We start from the raw sequence: 21,539 nt of genomic DNA on the forward strand, positions 1-21,539 counted from the left end.
GAATGTGAAAGCGCTAATCAATAGGACTCGATGTCCAAAGTGAAAACTTTGAAATTGAAGTAAGTAAAAGCTAAAAAATAGCTGACTCGTATTTTCAAATTTTGACGATTTCATATACAATTTTTGTGGTTTATGATCAGTTGAATCGAGGCCTGTATCTTAATCCGTCCAGCTATATACTCGCAGATTAGCGAATTTCTGATGGGATTAATATTATACAAGTTTAGACCTTTCCCATTCCAATTACCATTACCATTACCATTACCATTTTTTCGCAATTCATACTAATTTTTATACTCATGCTGCGATATTTACAAAATTTGAATTTGATTTACGTTGTGTTGATGAGTTTATGTGGTATTTTCAATTTTGTTTATATTTTATTAAAATTGGCAGAACTGAAATTTGTCCACTAAAAGCGACAAACACCGTCTGTCGATGATCATTTCAATTTGATAAAAAATCGAGGGTTTATGAGAAATTTAGCATTATTTTTTTGCTTTAGAATTTAGAATTAGTTATAAAAAAACTTGAAAAAAGGATTTGCATGGGACGGGTCGTAAAATTTATCCATACTTTAACAAAATAAAAATCTTGTTGAACAAAAACCAATTTAAACAATATGATTCATAATCTGAAAAGTTACTTTCCATAAAAATTAAATGTATTTTTATTTTTCCGTTTCCCTCCTCATTTTCGGAGGCTTCATAGTGTTCAGTGAAGTAAAAGTTATTCATATAAATTATGTCTCAGTTGACAATATACATTCCCTAGCAGTAAAAACAGATTATGCAAAGCAGTAGGTATAAGAGAGGCTGCAGGGGGGGGGGCTGCATAAACTTACATGAAAAAGTCATTGACTCAGGCACAGGCCTGCCTAGGCCTGGTAGTTAAGCATTAGCTGTGTGCCCATGTTAGGCCTCCTAATATGCCCATGTTCAGAACTCAACCTTCCTGAGCTATTTCAGTGGTTTGAAACTACCAAACAATCTGCCGCCACTTCACACAAACCCCAGGTCCGCGTAGAACAGAATTTCTAAAGAGGCGCATGGCACTCAGAACCGGTAAATCTAGGTTGGCGGGAGCTGGATGGACGGGAGTCTAGCCTGCTACCCTATACCACTACCAAAACACAAGTGGGCGGCTAGGTAGGAGATATCAACCAATAGAAGGACTGGGCTTCAACCAGTAAACCAACCAGTAGAGGTTTATCAGAGCTCAACTCACAGCGGTGGGCCAATACCAGTAGAATATAGGAGAGAAGATTCATCTCATCCTACTCCTGATACATTCTCCAGTCGGACATGGAACTCAGCTCAAGATACCAAAACCAGCTACCATTTCCTTCCTACAGAACACAGTTAAAACCGTCTTCTAAGGAGCCAGCTACCACCTCCTCCTGTTAAATCTCAGATACCTTCTCTCCTTTCACGAACCCAGATATCATCTCCTCATTCGAGAACCCAACCACCGTCTCCCCCACAATCTGTTCAAAGACTGATGGAGCAAGGACAATCTCCTCCATACTTCTCCCCGACCATGCTCTTCCCTCACATCCACTATCCAGCTCTTCTAGCTCAACAAGCTCAGCTTCTGCAGAGAGAAAAATCTGCATTTTCTCCAATAGTTTCAGGATTCCAATCTAAAACCTCGACAAATGTATCTCCAGTAACTCCTCCCTCTCCTCCCCTAGATTCTCCAAACTCGGACGATGATAAATCCAGAATTCCCAGATTTTCTATCGGTTCTTTACAAAATCTAGTTTCATCTCCCTCTCTGATGAGTCCTCTTAGTTCTCAAACCTTATCCTCTCCACTCTCCTCCCTTCCATCCGTTCTACCAAACTTTAACCAAGCTCTGCTTATGAGACACTGGTTAGGATCTAACACCAATCTCAATAATCTGACTAGTTCTTTCTATCCTTCCTACGATCCTCGTCTCTTCCGGGGTCCAGGGAGATCTGCAAGACCTAAGAAAAGGTTTATCTGTAAGTTCTGTAACCGTGAGTTTACTAAATCCTACAATCTTCTGATCCATGAGAGAACTCACACTGATGAAAGACCATATCCTTGTGATATTTGTGGTAAAGCGTTCAGAAGACAAGATCATCTGAGAGATCACAGATACATTCACTCTAAAGAGAAACCGTTTAAGTGCTCGGAATGCGGGAAAGGATTTTGTCAATCTCGTACTCTTGCTGTACACAAGATACTTCATATGGAGGAGAGTCCTCATAGATGTCCGATATGTCAAAGATGTTTTAATCAGAGATCAAATCTTAAAACCCATCTTTTAACCCATACAGACATTAAACCTAAACAATTATTAGAGATTGCAGAACGTCTGGAGGCCGGAGGCTGTCGGCCAACCTGCGGGACAAAACCTCTGGAACCTCAGATCAAGAATATGACGAGTGTTGATGATATTGCTGAACCTGAGATTGATGTTTGCTCGGATGAAGATGAGTCTCCAGATCTATCGTTGAATTCACCATCACCAGACTGCGTAGACTCTTCAAGTCCAGCTTCCCGCGTAGACACATTTAATATTCTGACCTCTACGGAGTCAATAAGTTTACCAGTTAGAACACATGCATTTAGTATTGCTGCTCTTATGAAGAAATAATTTATTTGTAATTTAAATAAAAAGATTTAAGAAATTAACACTTTGAAATAAAAATGGAAAGAACACCAATGTATAAGAGAATTAGATAAGATCAGAATTTTTTACATGAGTATACAAAACTTTAGTAAAAAAGGAGATTATACATTATACATTGAGATAATTGGAGACAGATTTGATATATTATACATTGAGATAATTGGAGACAGATTTGACATATTATACATTGAGATAATTGGAGACAGATTTGACATTTTATATATTGGAGATAATTGGAGAGAGATTTGACATATTATACATTGAGATAATTGGAGAGAGATTTGACATATTATACATTGAGATAATTGGAGAGAGATTTGACATATTATACATTGAGATAATTGGAGACAGATTTGACATATTATACTGGGAAAAAGTTTGAAATATTAAAGAGAGAAAAGTAAAAGAGTGATACACTAGGGGACAGATGAGATGGAAAGAAAGAAGGAGATATTTGAAAATAATGTAATTTTGTACAAAGATATTTTTAAAAAGATTAAGATTTCTAAGAAAATTTTTAAATTCAGAGAAAAACAAACCAATGAGTTACAGTAAGAACCAGAAAACTTTGGAATAGGAAGACGACATAAAATTAAAAACCAATATTTGATTTGATTTCATGATGTTCAAAGAAGAAAATGCTTAAAAATCAGTTTTCAAAGTGCCATGGTATTGGTCTGTGTACACTGCACAATTTCTGTTTCTCATGTTCATTAGAAAACCACTAAACAAAATATGTTTTCCTATGCATCTCGATAGTTCACTTTTTTCTACATCATGTTTTATAACAGTTTGGTAAAGTTACAAAATTTGGAGACCATGCCATATACGGTTCAAAAGAGAGGGAGAATAGAAATTACCTCTCCGGATATTTTAAAGCTTAACCTCTGATTGTCTTTAAAACCGTTTAGGTTTCTTGACTTGATCGGATCAGGGTTCTACATAGAACTAGTTTGAAAACTCAATCGGGCTTTTTTAAACTCGTGTAGCTCAGACTGGAAACCGATTTATTGTTCTGCTAACACTAGCTGACATTATGCTACCAGACCTCAAACAGTATTGAAAATTATTCGGTCTGATCAGCGTTTCAGGTTCATAGGCTAACTTTAAAAGTCGTCTTCCAGATAAACCAATATTTACTGTAGAAATTTGGGTAATGTTACATCGTCTATACGCAACATCCCCCCTACTGAACTTCTGACCTACTAACTTTCCGACCTACTGCAATATTGGACCTACGCCAGCTGTTTTATTTAGTAGTATTTGAGGGTTAAGTTAGGTTAAGACAATTCTTGGGCCGAGCGCCGCGGCTAGGACAGGCTAGGGGGCCGGGCGCTGCGACCACAAGTCCATATAGCATGGCAGCTATATACCACGTGCTAGTAGGTCGGATGTGTAGTATAGCGGATTTGGCGTAGGTCAGAAGTGGAGTATGGCGGATATGTGTAGGTCGAAAAATACACCACCAGAAATTTGGCATTTGAAAAACGAGAATTAGCAATGCATTCATCTGCCAAATTAACTTACCTTTCTTTAAATAAAGCGTCGTTTTATTAAAAAATAATGTGTTTTCCTTTTTCATTCATGAACAATTTGAAGATTCAAAGCTTATTCTGAACTGAAACTCTTCCTTATCAGTTTTCAGAATGATTTTTTCTCTCCTCAAAATATGAATTAAACCTGCTACTTCAAAGACGACATTAGATAGGAGTGTGCAAGTGAAAATAAACTAGAATGAGGCCAAAGAGGCTAATACCTGGTATGAAACCTTGTGGTTTAAATTGCCCAACTTTTTCCTACATACAGCCTGGAACAGTTATACAATCCTCTAATACCAGCAAGAAGATTGAGATTAATGGAACTTTCAACTGTAAGACCAGATATGTAGTTTACTGTATTACATGTCAGCAGTGTAAACTACAATATATATAGGACAGACATCAAGATCTTTAGATGAAAGAGTGAGAGAACATATTGGTTACATTAGAAATCTCCATACAAACCAGCCTACAGGAGAACATTTTAACCTTCCGGGACATGAACTCTGCCATCTAAAAGTTAGCGTTCTAGAGAAGGTTTGGGACCTCGGAAGAAGTTTACTTGAAGTAAACATTAGAGATTTTATGACTGAACTCAGAGGAATGAACAGAAAAAAATAGTTTTTATTAAATTGTAAACTGTAATTCAGTATCTTTTTAAAAAAAGAGTTGTTTATGTCCAATTCTTTAAAAGGTTTAAATACCACTCCTTAAACAAGCCGTACCCCCCGACTTACGCAAAAGTTCGTTAATTAGTTCGACCCCCCACCATCACTTTAAACACGTACGTCTAAACAGTTTGTTTTTAACCTTTGTGACAGAAACAATCTCAAGGAATAATAATTGTCTTAAAATTTTTTTTTTAAAGTGAATATTTGCAAATTATCTTTTTTTTCCATCTGATAATCTGAGTTCGTTTCCTTTATGTCCATTTGACAGCCCAAATTTTTATTTTGAATAATCTTTTTTGTTTGTTTATTTCCTTGTGATTTTTAACAAACATTTTTTTATATTTTTTTATCGATTTTGATGGTTATTATATCGTTAGAACTGACGAGGGAAAACCCAGATCGAAATACATTTTCAATAAATGTGGAACTAACATCAACTTTTTTACTCTACAGAGGTTCGGTCCATCACCATCACCGAATTTTAAATGAAAATAAACTGTTTATAAATTTCCAAGTTTGTTTTAAATTTTGTGCTTACAATGCACAAAATTTACTAACAACTCACAAAAACTAGAGAAATTATTTTATAAAAAACTTTATTTTACTATTACACTGAAGCAGAATAATTAGGAATAGACACAATGTACATAAATACATAAAGAAGCTGTACACACTCTACTTGCATAAACAGGACACTATGTACCACGTGAATAATTATGTACAAGGGTGTACAGCTGTACAATAATTAGAAAGGTTTCTGATAATTACAAGTCATTTAATAACAGAATGAATTAATAAAATTAATAAAATTAATAATCAATGCTAATCATAGTATTTCTGAAAAATAATAAGATGATGATAATAATTGTCTTGAAATTAACACTGATTATACTGAACTACCCTGTGTTTACTCCTGATCTACAGTTAGTCCCAAAAACATTTGATATAACAATGGAATTGAATCTGATTTTATGTTTGTTGGTACACACTGTAGAATCTAGTTTTAACGTGTTAAGAACAAACACTGAACCAAACTGTGAATATTAAATAATTAATGCAACAAAAAGCAGCTGGTTTGAATAAGCTTGAAGCTGAAGGAAGCAGGAGAAATAAAACTGTTTTAGAAACAGGTTTTAAATCTAAACAGCAAGTTTGCTGTTTACACTAAAGGGTAAAGTTACAAGGAAAAGAATTGAATGAAAAGACATTATTACACATTTGATATTTTAATTTGATAAGATTTTTTCTCGCAATTTTTGTAAAGATAGATACTAGTTTTTTCTTGAAATTTAATTAACAATGGGGNTCCTTTTGTATCACTATACATACATTTATGCTCGAAAGTTAAAACAGTTAAAATTGATATTTTTAAATTTATTTTGCCACCAATATTTTTTTCTTCTGTCGATGGTGGAAGTTAATTTTTTCTTTGAGCCGCATCTTAATATCAATTTTTCCCTTAAAACTATTTTTTTATATTAAAAATCTCTTAAGTATAAAACTTTTTTGGCTGCATTTTTTTACACATCAATTTAGAGAGCGTTAATGAAAAAATTAAAATTTCTTTTCATCACATTTTCAATTTGATTTTTGAGACTTATTTTTAGAGATTTCTTTTAAAGTTTAATGGGCAAAGGAAAGATTCCATTTGTTTTCTTTAAAATTCGCCAATTTCTGAACGGTCAAAATATCAAAAATGCATTCTTGATTTAGGAGAAAATACAGACGAGCATTTTTCTATCTTCACTGGCTTCGTTTAAATCTACAACTTTTCTAATTTAAACTCCAGTTTTAACTATTTAAATATGGCACCTTATAAATAGGTTAAGCGAATAACATTAAAAGGGTTAAACAACAATATTCAAGTTTTCCTTAACATTAAATTTAACTAGACATTTACATGGTAAAAAAGAACTTTGATGGAAAAACACCTTTGCTGTGAATAAAAATGCAAAAGCTTAAATTCACAAATTTAAATTTTGAGACTTTTTTAGAGTAAATTAGTTGCCGATACTTGGCTTATTTTGGGTGTTTCTCTTCCCATTATTCGGTTTATTAATGCGCTGGTGATAACATGTGTGTTATCCTTTATGATCAGTAATATCGGGCAACGTATTTAAACGTTAACGGTGTTGTATGGCTTGAGACCGTTAGTTTGAACGATTTCGTTTCGTTCAATCAGTTTCCTCATTTCCTCCGTAGTCAGCTCCTTGCTGGGATCCATACCTAACACATATATATAATGTTAATGAATATTGAAATCTGTAACGAACGGCAAATAAGTAAGCATCTATATTTTCAAAAATAGTTGAACAAATCAAACTAATGGCCCAAGCAGACAAGACAAAAACTCGAACGTCCTATGAACTTACCAAAAAGTAGTCTTTTTTTTCTTTGTATTTTTCAAGTTTAGGGAGTTTAAACATTTTAACAATTTAGTAGTTTCTTTAATAGATTTCTCAATATCTCCGTCAATGGAATTGAGTCTTTGCCACAAACTCTGATTTTTAAATCCCTATATCTTAACAACCCAATGTTGTATACCTTAGATATTTCAAACTATGACTTCTGTTATATCAAACGATCAAAGTTTGAAATATCAAAGGTTTACATAATTTGTTGTAGATATATAGGTATTAGAAAATTGGGATTTGTTGCAAAGACTTAATTCCTTTGTTGGTGAAAAAATATTGGACCAAGACAATTGTCGGTTAAATTTATTTAATTACTTTTTAAATCGTGTTAATGAAAAAGTGTGGCACAAAGACGAAAAAGAAGTAGTCACTTAATTCCATGCTTTTTTATTGGGACACCCTGTATATTAGGATGTCAACTGCACTTAAATAACTAAACTTAAATGTTTTGATTGAAGTTGTTTACATCAAATATGAACCTTTTTATTTTTAAGAAAAAAAATTTAAGAAAAATATAAAAAAGTCTGCTCCTAAGTTCTGACCTTTTGATTCCCTGACTAGCGGCTCCCTGTCGCACTCCGCCTCGCTGCACTCGCTGGTCAAGTTGCTCTGGGTTGTCGAGTTCGAGTCGTTCAAGCTTGTATCAGCGCTTCGCAGGGGAGGCGGCGGTGGGAATTCATCGTCGGCGGCTGGCAGAGGTCCTCTCATGTTGGCGGGTGGCGGGGGACCCCCCTTGTAGATAACAGTATCAGTGCTGTACTCAGCGTGTGGCTGAGGAGGCATCTGACCTAAAATAATCAAGAAATATAAAATGTGCGGAGAAATTATATATAAAGAAAAAAATTAACGTTATATGTCTTTATTTAAAATTTTATGGTTATATAGAAATTCTAAACAAAAATTCATAAATAGCTTTTTCAAAGTGTTAATCCTCTGTCGGCCCTGTCCCAACTTATTAAACGAATGATTTAATATGTCGTCTTCATTTTGACAAAAAGCAATAATTTCTGCAAGATTACCATGCATACTCTGGGTCATCATCTGCCCGGGCACTCCAGAGTAATCAGCAACCTTAATAATAATAATAATAATAATAATAATAATAATAATAATAACAATAATAATAATAAAATAATAATAATCAAAAAAATAACCTGACTGTATCCGACTGAGGACATGAGGGAACCGTTGTAGAAACCTTCAGGACAATCGTAGGGGTTGCCAAAGTTCTGCTGGAAGTTCTTAGGGGGCTCATAGTCGCAGTTAGGGGCGTCATAAAGCTGCATTCCTCCACCTTGCTGGATAGGCATACTACGCCGGGCCTAGATAGATAGATAGATTGGTGGTTTGTTGCTTCGTTCTCTTCGTTTTACTTATTAATGAAGGCTCATTTTAAAGGAACTGAGTTTTTGCCACAAACTCTGATTTTCTAATCCCTATATCTTAGGTTATATCAAAGGTTTACGCCATCAGGTTTCAAAATAGATTTTAAAAAATTTTAAATGTATAAATCCGTAAAATGACATAATAAATAGGTCAGTTCTTTGTTAATGAAAATGAATTATCTAGTAATTAAATAAAAGAAATGATTTATATTGAAACAATAAGCAATAAGGTCGAATTTACTGGTATGACTTGGACCTCGCATCTCCTGCAGTTTTATTTTACTCCAAAGAAAAAAAACCCAGCTTTTCTGTAATATAAAATGTTTTAAATCCTTCGTTTTCTTCAATCTGTAGCTCTTTTATGAAAAAAGAAAGCATACAACATGCAAGATAAAATGAAATTAACTTTTGCTAAATTTAAATTCCGGATATTTCTGATCTTACATGCATGGTTTGCGCCTGTTGCTGTTGTTGTTGTTGCCTGTGATGTTGGGGAGTCATTGGACCACTTCCAGGGGTTGGAGGCATCGTTTGGAATCCGTTTCCACCGTTCATATGTCCGTTTCCTAAATAATTTTAGTAAGTAATAAACTGTTCCCAACGTTCATATCTCCGTTTCTCAATTTTTTTTAGTTAGTGATACAAAAATTCCCATTGTGCAATGTTCATATGTTTGTTTCCTAAACTATTTTAGTAAGTAATAAACGCTTCCCACCGTTCAAATGTTGTTTCCAAAATTATTTAAGTCAGTAATAAAACGTTCATACGCCAGTTTCCTAAACTCTTTAAATAAGTAATAAACCATTCCCACCGTTTATATGCCAGTTTCCTGAACTATTTCAATAAGTAATAAACCGTTCCCCCCATTTATATATCCGTTTCCTAAACTATTTTAAAAAGTAATAAACCGTTTCCACCGTTCATATATCCGTTTCCTAAACTATTTTAATAAGTAATAAACCGTTTCCACCGTTCATATATATTCGTTTCCCAAACTATTTTAATAAGTAATAAACCGTTTCCACCGTTCATATATCCGTTTCCTAAACTATTTTAGTTAGTAATAAACCGTTTCCATCGTTCATATATCCGTTTTCTAAACTATTTTAATAAGTAATAAACCGTTTCCACCGTTCATATATCCGTTTCCTAAACTATTTTAGTTAGTAATAAACCGTTTCCACCGTTCATACGCCAGTTTCCTAAACTCTTTTAGTTAGTGATAAACTGCAGCATTTTAAAATACTGCATCAGCATATTCTTGGAGGTTTACCCCTTTAAACATACATTGTTCTGCAAACCTTAAATATATTCGCGCACACACAACGAGTCTATATAAACCCTTGTAACTTGTAAAATATTGCCAGTATGTATCTGTCCTACGACTTAAAGTGAAGAAATAAATATATAAGTTTCTCAAAAAATCTATTTCTTTCCTTTCATTTAAACCTTTCAATATGGCGAGCTAACAAACATCCTGTTTTCCCAAAAAAGTTGTGGGGTGCACACCTTCTCATAAGTCATTAAAGAATGTCTTTAATTACTACAAACTAATTTTTTTCATAACTCTCCATAGAACAATGTATGGTTTCCGTTTTTGGTAACTAATATACATAACAGTGCAGAACTTGAAAAAAATCTGTTTATGAGAAAACATTTTTAGAAATTTGTACAGAAAAGTTATTCACTCAAGATAAAATAAGGGGTTAATAATTGTCTGAAAAAAAACAAAAACAAAACAAAAATACAAACATTTTTAAGAAAGGAAGAAATAAAAGGAAAGAAATAATTAGTTGTATATTGTTCTGCAAACCTTGAATATTTGCGCGCACACACAACGAGTCTATATAAACCCTTGTAACTTGTAAAATATTGCCAGTATGTATCTGTCCTACGACCTAAAGTGAAGAAATAAATATGTAAGTTTCTCAAAAAATCTATTTCTTTCCTTTCATATAAACCTTTCAAAACCGTTCTCACCGTTCATATGCCCGTTTCCTAAACTGTCATAGTTCGTATGTCTTTCATATATATATGCTAGAAAATAAGTGTACTATTTCCCCCGCTAAGAGGTTGTTACATGAATAATCCTGAAGAGTGTTGACCAGGGTAGGCTCGTATTGACCTGGAGAGGTTGGGGTTGACCTGGGTAGGTTGGTGTTGACCTGGAGAGGTTGGAGTTGACCTAGAGAGGTCGGAGTTGACCTGGAGAGGTTGGGATTAATCTGAGTAGGTTGGGATTTACCTGGAAAGGATGAAGTTGACCTGGGTATGTTGGAGTTGACCTGGGTATGTTGCTGTTAACCTGGGTAGGTTGGCGTGGACCTGATTGGGTTTGGTTGATCTGGATAAGTTGGTGTTGACCAGGGTAGGTTGGTGTTGACCTGAGTAGGTTGAGGTTGACCTGGTGAGGCTGGGGTTGCCTGGGAAGGTTGGGGTTAACCTGGAAAGCTGGGGTTGCCTGGAGATTGGGGTTAACCTAGAAAGCTGGGGTTGCATGGGGAGGTTATGGTTAACCTGGGGATGTGGGGTTAACCTAGGGATGTTGGGGTTAACCTACCGTTCTTAGCTTCCTCTCTCATCCCAAGGAGATGGAAGGTTGCATACGGAGATATATCTTCATCCTGTCCTGGTATAGATCCTCCAGCTGAAAATATACAGGAATAAATGAATGAAAAATAATCTGAAAATATATTTCTTGTTTTTGTATTGTGTCCCACTAAATATGATAATAATATCATTTAATTGATCCAAAGTTGATAACAGTTTGTAAACTGATAAAAAATCTTATATAAACAATTCTCTACAAACAGTTTTAATAATAATATTTTTCATTTTTGTCTTTAAATTGTGCATAAAACAAGATTTGAATTTAAGTATCGTCTTTTCTTGACTTGGCCAAAAAGATACTTTATTGCATGCAAACCATCGTTTTCTAACTACAATATTCTTGTTCGGTAAAATTAACAAAAATTACCCGAATGAGTTTTACTCATTCGGGTAATTTTTCTCTCCGAGTTAGCTTCACAAATATTACAAACAAGACTAAACCATCACTTAAGTACGACAAAGCCCTGAAAAAGGAGAGAGTGGAGGGGAGAGAAGGAAGGTAAAAAGATTTATGGAAGAGGGAATTTTGTTGTAAAAAGAAAACAGGATGTAATGAAAGGAAGAATGTTAGTAGGAAGAAGTGCACCGAAGATTAGTCCACAAAACAAAGTTGAATCTTTTAGAGAGAGAGTGAGAGAGAGAGGATTGTGAAAGTTTACAATGAAACAATATCAGTCACTTTTTTGCGCCTTTAAGTAGTGATCGGCACCATTAGAAGAAAATTCTAGTTTTTTATATTAAACGAGTTATGAGAATGGTAATGTATCGATATTTGAGAATGGTATATGAGATATAACTTAGAAAATATTTACTTTTGAAAACAAAGCCGTTTTTTTTAAAGAAAATGAACCCTTTAACAATCTCTCTAATAGATTCAACAATAGGAGTGTAAATTATATCTAGAAGACAAACAAAATAAGTTTCTGTCACAAAACATTAGTTAATTGTGAAAATTTTAATATCAATTTAGTTTCTGTGGACAACAAATGTTAATGTTTTGAGAGACCAGGTTTCCTTGACAGAGCAAATTAAACAGTTTAAATCCTAAAACTGGAAATATCGTTAGCTCTTACATTGTAAAACCATTATTTTTCTCAAAGAAAAGTTTTCTTTACCCCATTGAAGACACTAGGTTTCCAAAACGATTTAAAGATTTAAGACTAAGACCTGTAAAATTTTGTGATTAGGACTTAGAATGTCGTCTTAGTTAGATATAAATATACTCGCTCAAGGGAGTGTTCGTAAATTTTGAAATGGAGAACTCTAAAATCTAAATTGATTTTATTGGTAAAATATTTAGTTGCTGATGGTGAATTCCAGCATCGAATCGAGAAAATACGCTTATACAGTTAACCCATAAATAAGCCATACATCGAAAGAATTCATATAATATCGTATTCTTCACTTTCTGATAATGGAATGTTGCAGATATTTAGTTTTTTTAAATGATTATATGGAGCTCTTTTAAACTGTTCCCGCATATTCATGGCTATTTATTTATTCTCGCAATTACTGAGATTTAGGTAAAATAGTAAAAAACCATTGAAAAATTGTCAAGACGATATTTGATAAATTCTTTCGATGTATGGCTCATTATTGTTTAACTGTACATACTTCTTAAAATTTGACAAACACTCCCTTTAATCCAGACTACTATAATTCCAAAACCAGAACCAGACTTGTGTTTATCTACCCACCCTGTCTCTGAGGTACGGGGGGGACCTGGGCATAATGCGAGGGCACATCAGGGATAGGTCCCCGGGGCCCTGGACCATCCCCGTACGGTATTTCATCATAGGTTGGACCCTGAGATTTCCTGGGATCCCAGGTATTATAGGCAGCTCGGGCTGCGTACACATCCTGACCTTTTCCTAAATTCAAACCAAAAATGAAACTTAAATAAATAAAATCATGCCTGTTTTTTAAAATCATGATAAAACAAAAAAAAATCAAATTAAAATGTCCAACATCTAAGAAATATATAATGTAGTTTTAAAGTTTAATTAAAACACAAAATTAGAATTAGACAATTATCATTATTAACTAAATACAGAAAAAAAATAATCCCTGAAAAATCTTCATCTGGATGGTTTAACAAAAAAAATATTCACTTTGTACCTTTCTTGATTCTATCAATAGTATTGTAGTTCGAGTTCATTCCAGGGACAGGGGGGAGTTTCCTAATTTATTCAAAATTAGAGAGAAAACATTGTATTTTCTGAGAGAAATCATGAATAAGACTGAAACTTTTGGATTGGTTAGCGCTACATCATACAGGGTGTCCCAATAAACATGGGAATTCAGTGACGAATTCGATATCGTCTTTTTAAACAATTCTTTGATTTAGTATAGTGATACCTACTGAGAAAGCTGTAATCTGTAAGAGTTTCGTCTGCTATGTTCACATTTTGTTTGTTTATGTTTTGACTGCAACCGGTTGTACTTAGTAAAACAAGAAAATTGCAGTATACAAACAGAGTAAACTTGTCCGTATTCACTGTTCATCTTGCGGAGACATTATAGACACATCTTTGCAGTCTTTTACCCTTTTCATTAAATAAACTCTAGCAGACATAATAATATTATGGCTTTTGAAATTAGGTATTACAATGCTAATTCATAACAAAGACGATATCGAATTCGTCACTGAATTCCCATGTTTTTTGGGACACCCTGGAGACTGATCTCGAGATCCATTCCACAGCATAAAGTTAAAGGCCTTAAGTTAAATTTAAATTTGGTGTTGACGGGAAATTTATCCAATAATAATTTACGTTAAACACAGAATTAGATTAAAATAAAACAAGTTTTGACCTAGGATAAGTCTTTTTCCAAAACAGTATTAAGGCAAGAAAAGGAATAAAATATAAAAAAAAAATTTTCGTTAGTTCACCTGTTCGGAGGGGGAACATATCCCATATCCTCGTAGGGTAATCCATCCTTTCTCATAGTTACCATTCTACCGTTCATCGTGTTCATAGCGCCGTAGAACTGGGCATACTCCTCTACAAACAAAATATGATTCATGTTGAATATTCTTTTAGATATTCAATTTTTTTTTTTAATAAAGCCAACTTTTTATTTTGAAAAAACTACAATTGGATTATGTTAGTTCGAAAAGTTAATTAGAAAATTACTTATTTCATCTATTTTATTTATCATAAATAAATTATCTATTATTTTTTTCTTCAGATAATGGTTTCATTTTGTAAAACTAAAATAATATTTATTCTGAGAAAAAATTAGATGATTATTTATTATATCTCCTTTTGACTAACATTACCGACCCATGAGTTTTTATTAGAGAAACCAAAATTAAAACATAAACATCTAATTTAAGCTGTAAATAGTTTGTACCGTTGTAAAAATACGTTGTACTAAATATTACAATTTAACAATAAGAGTAAAACTAAGGAGGGAAGCATAGGGGTTGGTTATATTTAACTGTGAGACAGGAACTAGGTTTATTGAATGAAAAAGTTACAAAAACTGTAGAAAAGGACCAGAATTTCTAAAAAACATTGTTTTAGGACCAATTTATTACTCAAAACGGAACAGTTCTGCGAAACATCAGAAAATATTATCAGTTAAAAAGTGCTAAACATAAAGTGGTACCCATACAACTGGCGAATACAAAGACGACATTTCAATAATCTGATGTGTGTTTGCTGTTGTTGTGAAGAAAATAGTTAAAATAAACTAATAAAGGGAAATTGGTCTGTGTAAAAACTGCACAATGTCTATGTTTTATTTTTTTTAAACTATACTAACGCATTATTTGAGTCGGATAAGTTTTTTCCTATTCTATAATTTCTAGGTCCTACTTTAAACTACATCGGACCCAGGAACTAGAATCCCATTGCGGAAATATAACCTGGATTCATGAGGGGCGGGGCCTTCCTTCGTGACATTGCCACGCATACAACAAGGATCCCCACGCACACCACGATAACGGTGGCGCTGACGGGGACGATCATGTTTAGATCCAACCAATCAGGGATTCCAGGAAACCCAGACTTTGCCTCAGAGTTAGGTCCTGTTCCGTAGGGAGGAGATACTGTGCCTAGAATATATATTTCATCACTCACCTTTCATCATATTGTTCTGTCGAGTCCGAATCACGCAGATGACGATTATCCCGATGATAATGACAACGAGAGCCGCCACTACAGGGACGATTAGGTTGAGGTTTGTCACGAAGTTCATGAGAGTGTCCTTGGCAAGGTTGACCTGGTCGTCACCGATCTCGCGAGCAGGGGCGAGTGTCCCTGAAACGAGGGAAATTAACCATTGGGGAAATGTTACAAGTAGTGGACGGTTTGTACTGTACTGCAACATTTCCCCAGGTATATTCCCCCCGTTAAGAAGGTAAAGATGAGTAATTTTATTAAATAGTTTAGCATTTACCAGGTCTCAGGGGCCAGGGGAAGATTTATCGAAACAGTTTTTATTTATATATTTATCTTCTAATTTTCATTTTTATCACTCATCTTAACCTTCCCCCGGAGACCTGTTAACCTCCCGCTTTATACCCCTCCCCCCTCACCTTTACGCGGAAATATTGAAAACCATTTAAAAATATCAACAAAACTAACTCAGAAACTAATTTTCTTTCAGTGTAAAAAGATAGATTTTATTAACGGCACAAACAAACATTTTTTTAGAATGAAAACGTTAGAATACTTTTTTTTAAGGTAAATCTCATAATTTTATTGGTTAAAATACCTCCAGTAGAAGTTAGGGTGGCAAATTCATATTCAGCAGTAGAGAATCCAGCGTTATTGTGAGCAGTAACCTGGAATTTAAATAATCATAATAATAATAATAGTAATAATAATAATAATAATAATAATAATAATAATAATAATAATAATAATAAAATAAAAATTACCTTGAGATTATACCATGTAGCATGGTTTAGATCTAAAACTACAAAGTTTCCACCAGGCTTCACATTGTTGGATACAAGGGTCCAGTCCTTAATAATATTTAAAATTAAAATACGTTTTTTTTCGTCGTTTTAAATGCATCATTGAAGGGAAATAGAGATTTATGTTTCATAAAGGATAATAATAAGACAGAAAAATGCTGCTTTAAAAAAATGTTTTTTTTTCTTAATTTTCCCCATTATTTTTTACATCTTTTCTTATTATTAGAAATGGGAAACAGCGGACAAAAAACTGAAGGAAAGTTTTTTCTAGAATGAATTTATAATCTAATCTCCGTATTGAAGAATCCTAAAGGTTGGACGGGTTGAGTATACCTTGTGAGATCTAGGTTTGTACTCCACCATGAAGTAGAGCATGGAGCAACCTCCGTCCTGCCAGGCGTTCAGGTGAAGAGTTACACTGCCTGCGGATACCTCCAGGAACCTAAGGAAATGGTCACAGATTAGAACCAAGTATAGAATTCAATACAGTACTCTCCCCTCCATAAAGTTGATGAATATTGCCTAAGTCAGTATTATCACTTTTGAGAATATTTTTAAAATAAGCTGTAATTTCTAATTTGTATCCAACCTTCCCTTTTGTTTGTATGGTTTACTGACTTACCTTCTTGCATCTGGTACTGTTGGTTCAACACCCTTGGTCCTTGTATTCACAATAGCTGATGGTTTACCAATTCCAATTCTAAATATTTAAATTAATTAACAAATATCATCTAAAACTAACACAGAGATAAATAAATAAATAAAATGATCAACCATCATTCCATAGAAGTCAGGGTTTAGCTCTTGTTGATTAAAAGTACATAAAGCTAATGGTTCAACTTACGTGTTGTACGCTGAGACTTGAAGTTGGTATCTTTGTCCGCACCAGAGATTCTGAAGAGTAAATTCATCCGTTCCAAAACCAATCTCCTTCTGCTCCCAGTCTCCGAACTCAGGTTTATAGTTGACCTTGAACCCATGTACAGGAGTAGCATCATCAGTATCCTCGTACTTGAGCTTGAAGGTGATGGTGTCCGTTGTCTGGGCGGTGAGGATCACCATGGGAGGTTCAGGGGGTCCGTTGACAACAAGGGTGTGTGTCACCATATCCTGGCCAAACTTATTGTTGACAATACACTTGTAGGATCCAGCGTCATCCTTGCTCACGTTGGTGATGTGGAGGCTTCCGTCAGGGAGGAGTCGCATTTTATCAGTCTTCACAAAATCCTCCTCATTCACTTTCCAGACAGTTTCAGGAGCAGGGCTTCCAACAGCAATACAAGGCATCTTGATATCTCTGTTAGCAGGAACGGTGAAGATTTCATCGAATGATGCGATTTTTGCTGGAATCCTTGAAGTGGGTTGAATAGTAGCCTTTGCTGAGGGAGCACCTTCTCCAATTGATGTATGGGCAGTCACCCAGAATTCATATCTAGTCTTCTGATTGAGATTGTCCACGTGGTAGCTCATTTGTACAACATTAACCTTGTAGCTTTTAGGAGCAATATCTCTGTTCCTGTCTGTATCACGAATATACACAGTATACTCCAGGATCTTGCCGTTTGGTTCTTCAGGATGCTGCCAGCTGATCAGAATAGAACTTTCTGTCATGGCTAAACCTTTAACAGACTGTGGAGCTCCCGGGATATCTTCTTTCGTAGTAACAGAAGCTTCGGGACTACGAACTCCGTCTCCACCATTGGTAAAAGCCAAGACTTGCATACTGTAGTTTGTAAACTTCTTGAGACCATGGATCTCTACCTTGAGATCAGGAACTATCTTGCTGTCATGTGTAGATGGGTCATACCAGGTCTTACTGGGACCATAGATCACCTTGTAACCCTTGATGTTACCGTTAGCAGTGTTCTTGGGAGGTGCAGACCATTCAACAAGGACAGTAGAAGAGGCCAGGGGGGTGAGGATAACCTCACCTGGAGGCTGAGAAGGAGCACCCTCAGCTGTAAATTCAGTAACTTCCTCTGACAAAGGTCCATTTCCAATATTGTTAAAAGCCTGTACAACTATAGAGTACTGGGTGAAGACTTCCAGGTTGGAGATTTGTAAAGAATGCTCGTTTCCGCGTTCTTTTATGAATTCGATAGTTTCGAACAAATAGGGATCCTGAACAGCAGTTACCTTCTTGTATCCAACATAATATCCCCGAATATCTCCGTTCCATAGTTCCTTGAGAGGAGGCTTCCATCTAACCGACAGCGTGTGTTGATCAGCAGAGGATAGACGAATATCAACAGGAGGTCCACTGGGAGCTTCCTGGTCGGTTTCTATAGTTATGGTATCCGAAGGTCCGGAGGATCCGATTGAATTCTGAGCAACTATCCTGAAATGGTAGGAGGTTGCAGGTCGGAGACTAAATACTCCGGCAATAGTTTCTTCTCCTCCCACCAGTACACGATCTATATCATTCTGCCAGGTTCCTTTGATAGGTTTATACTCAATGAGGTATCTTGTAAGGTTAGAATTCCCATTGTATGGTGCCTTCCAGGAGAGCTTTACATTCCGTCCTGATTTATCTAGAACCTTGAGCTCACTTGGGGTTTCAGGAACCTCCTGGATAATCAGGTTGATGATGGTATCATCACTACCGAAGGCGTTGGTAGCAACACAGGTGAAGGTTGCAGTATCAGATCTCTCGGTTCGCCGAACACTGATTGTGGATAGAACACCGTCATTTCTGATTTCTTCTTTTATAGTATACCTAGGTACAAATATTCATTATATTTTATGCATATGAATAATTTAAAAAGGAACATAAACATGAAAGAGAAACAAATTTACACTCAATAGAACAATTAAATCTTAATTGTAGATATTGCATTTTTAAAAACTCAACTAAATAATAGGCAGTTTTCCTAATCATCGAGTAAAGGCATTTTATATGGGCTGTGTTCTTTTTTTTTAAATGTTTTAAAAGTATGATGAATAAATACCTTGGGTCTGTGTTTCCATCCAATCGTTTGTTGTTCATGTTCCATAAAATCCCAATAGGTTTCTCTCCCTTGGCTATACACTGGAGCACTGTGCTCTCACCCTTCAGCGCTGTCTGGGATCTGGTTTTAATCTCGAAGGAAGGAGGCGCTAAATAAATACTAAGTAATCACGGTGGACTGATTAAAGCCATTTTTTTTAATGTGTTTAGATTTTCCATTTTAAGCCATTTATTATTAAAAGACCCAAAAATTTAATTTGGCTTGGTTTGTAAATTATTTAAACTTTTGATAATTTCCTAAATGAATAGATCGTTTGCCACTAACTTAGATTTCATATTTCCTACATCTTTGCAACCCAATTTCAAACAATTAAATGTGTTGGATCAAATAAAATAAGTTTGAAAAATCAAAGATATAGAGATAAGAAAATTTTAGTTTGTGGCAAATACTCCATTCCTTATAATGACATAAAAAGTGTAAATGTGATAAGCCATAGAGCCATTGAGTTTTAACCGTGGTTTAAACAAGTTGGACAAATTGTCGTGTTTTGATTAAAAAAGTATTTGCATTTTGTTGTATGTTGTACGTAAATAATTAGTTTATGAGTTTTTTCTCTATCAAACACAACTCGATTCATTGATTAAAATTTCATTAATAGAATTTTTTTAATAAATATTGTTTACCCTGTACACTGATGTAAATGACTGCAGAGAGACCCCGTCCTATTCCATTCGTAGATTTACACAGATAATAACCTTCACTTTCCTATAAAACAGTAATATTAATATTAAAATAACAATGATAATGATAATGATAATGATAATGATAATAATAATGATAATGATAATGATAATGATAATGAATATAATAATAATAATAATAATAATAATAATAATAATAATAATAATAATAATAATAATAATAATAATAATAAAAACATCAAAATAATAATACAAATTAAGTTCCTGTTAATTTGTAATTCATTACAGTATCTGAGTGTAATGTTTAAATATATCTTGTTTCTGAAAGTTTAAATAATTTGATTGATTCATTAATGATTTTATGCAGTTTTAAAACATTCATTTTTATTTGCAATTTAAATTCTTTGATTCATGTTAGATTTTATTTGAATCCGAGCAGAAACCGTGAATTTACAGCTGATTAACAAGCAATAAAAACACAGCAATATTACAGGGGGAGTAGAAAAAAAACCATAGCGTTGGTTTTCATAATTACTGGATATACATTTATCAAAAACTTGCATAGCTTCATGTTTTAGGGCTAAAAATTTAGAAAAAACGTGAAAAGATATTCTTGGAAGATCCCTAATTTATTAGACCTAGAATAATGTTGATTGCATTTTTGTGCATCAATTTGTAACTGATCGAAACGTAAATTTTAGACACAAAAAAGTCAGGGTCGCGACATATAAAAGGAAGTTATAGTAAATGAACCAGAATTACGAATTTATTCTATCCAATGTTTTTAGAGTGAATTTGAATGAACTGTCAACTAAAAAAGAAAATCTGTTTCTCAGTGGAACTGATTGAGATTCTTAATAAAACTTTATGGAAATTTAGTCAATATTGAATTATCAAGAATTATGAAGTAATTGATTCTTTGCCACTAACTCTGATTTTAAAATCAATCTAAAATCAAAAGTTTACCCAATCAGATTGCAAAGATATAGGAATTAGAGTATCTGAATTTGTGACAAAGACTTGAAATTCCTTTGTAAAATTTGTTGATTTTATTCAATAATCTTTAAGTTGATTTAACGAGAAAACTGCACACAAGGTAGTAAAGTGAACTTTCCCAATTGGATTGTCTTTCTAACTTTTCATGTGAATGTATTTTATTATTTTGAATTTACTGATATTTAAATTGAAAATTCTCTTCTACTATTAAGTTGCCTGTAAAACAACACAAAAAGTGAGTAAAACTAAATCCAACTGGATCATACAGCAACATTTTAAATTTAATTTCTCAACATTCAGACACAATTAAAATAAGAGTCCTAACAACGTTGTTTACTTCCAAAAATATAAAAAGCATAAAACTATATAAAATATATAAAATGAACCGTTGTTGAAAAAAGACTAGTTTCTGATTTAAATTGTTCTGAATGTATACATTCGATCGGCATCGTTTTGCTCAGTTCTTTTAAAAGTTAAATATTAAGTTTAGTTTTTAAAACATAAAAATGCAAATGGAAAACTTACAAGGAAATTGCATAAATTGTGAAAAGTTATGTCAGCCTTTATTTTTTAGCAAGTTGATAGGTGCCAAAGCAAATTTTAGGAGGCATAAGCTTTCATTTAAAATCAAAAGTGCTTCTTAAAAACTCTTTGGTTAGCAGTTTTCTAAAACTATCAAAATAGG

General features: G+C 34.0%; 2 protein-coding genes across 2 annotated transcripts; one reads left to right on the forward strand and one right to left on the reverse strand.

Annotated features, from left to right (window-relative positions):
- Positions 1-1,228: 1,228 nt before the first annotated feature.
- Positions 1,229-2,664, forward strand: LOC111707175 (protein odd-skipped-related 1). Its single transcript, XM_023480228.1, has one exon. It carries the CDS (start codon positions 1,501-1,503, stop codon positions 2,623-2,625), a length of 1,125 nt encoding a protein of 374 aa, XP_023335996.1. The 5' UTR covers positions 1,229-1,500; the 3' UTR covers positions 2,626-2,664.
- A 4,243-nt stretch (positions 2,665-6,907) lies between these two features.
- LOC111707185 (Down syndrome cell adhesion molecule-like protein Dscam2) lies at positions 6,908-19,283 on the reverse strand. The gene is made up of 15 exons (XM_023480237.1): positions 19,158-19,283; positions 17,054-18,925; positions 16,832-16,909; positions 16,543-16,651; positions 16,171-16,257; positions 16,005-16,074; positions 15,154-15,342; positions 14,173-14,284; positions 13,398-13,459; positions 11,230-11,316; positions 9,114-9,235; positions 8,439-8,606; positions 8,304-8,355; positions 7,827-8,072; positions 6,908-7,096 (listed from the first exon to the last, which is right to left on the reverse strand). Exons 1-15 carry the CDS (start codon positions 19,193-19,195, stop codon positions 6,987-6,989), a joined length of 3,402 nt encoding a protein of 1,133 aa, XP_023336005.1. The 5' UTR covers positions 19,196-19,283; the 3' UTR covers positions 6,908-6,986.
- Positions 19,284-21,539: the final 2,256 nt, after the last annotated feature.

The sequence above is a fragment of the Eurytemora carolleeae genome, unplaced genomic scaffold (genome assembly GCF_000591075.1).
Source record: "Eurytemora carolleeae unplaced genomic scaffold, Eaff_2.0 scaffold264, whole genome shotgun sequence".
NCBI classification, from domain to species: Eukaryota; Metazoa; Arthropoda; class Copepoda; order Calanoida; family Temoridae; genus Eurytemora; species Eurytemora carolleeae.

Excerpts from the sequence above, each read along its gene's own strand:
- LOC111707185 (XM_023480237.1), bottom strand. The coding sequence starts at position 19,195 with ATGAACAACAAACGATTGGATGGAAACACAGACCCAAG. Across the intron at positions 14,285-15,153 it reads CCCGCCCCTCATGAATCCAG|AGGAGTATGCCCAGTTCTAC; the intron begins GTTATATTTCCG and ends TTTTGTTTGTAG. Across the intron at positions 8,607-9,113 it reads AACAGGCGCAAACCATGCAT|GCCCGGCGTAGTATGCCTAT; the intron begins GTAAGATCAGAA and ends CTATCTATCTAG.
- LOC111707175 (XM_023480228.1), top strand. The coding sequence starts at position 1,501 with ATGGAGCAAGGACAATCTCCTCCATACTTCTCCCCGACCATGCTCTTC.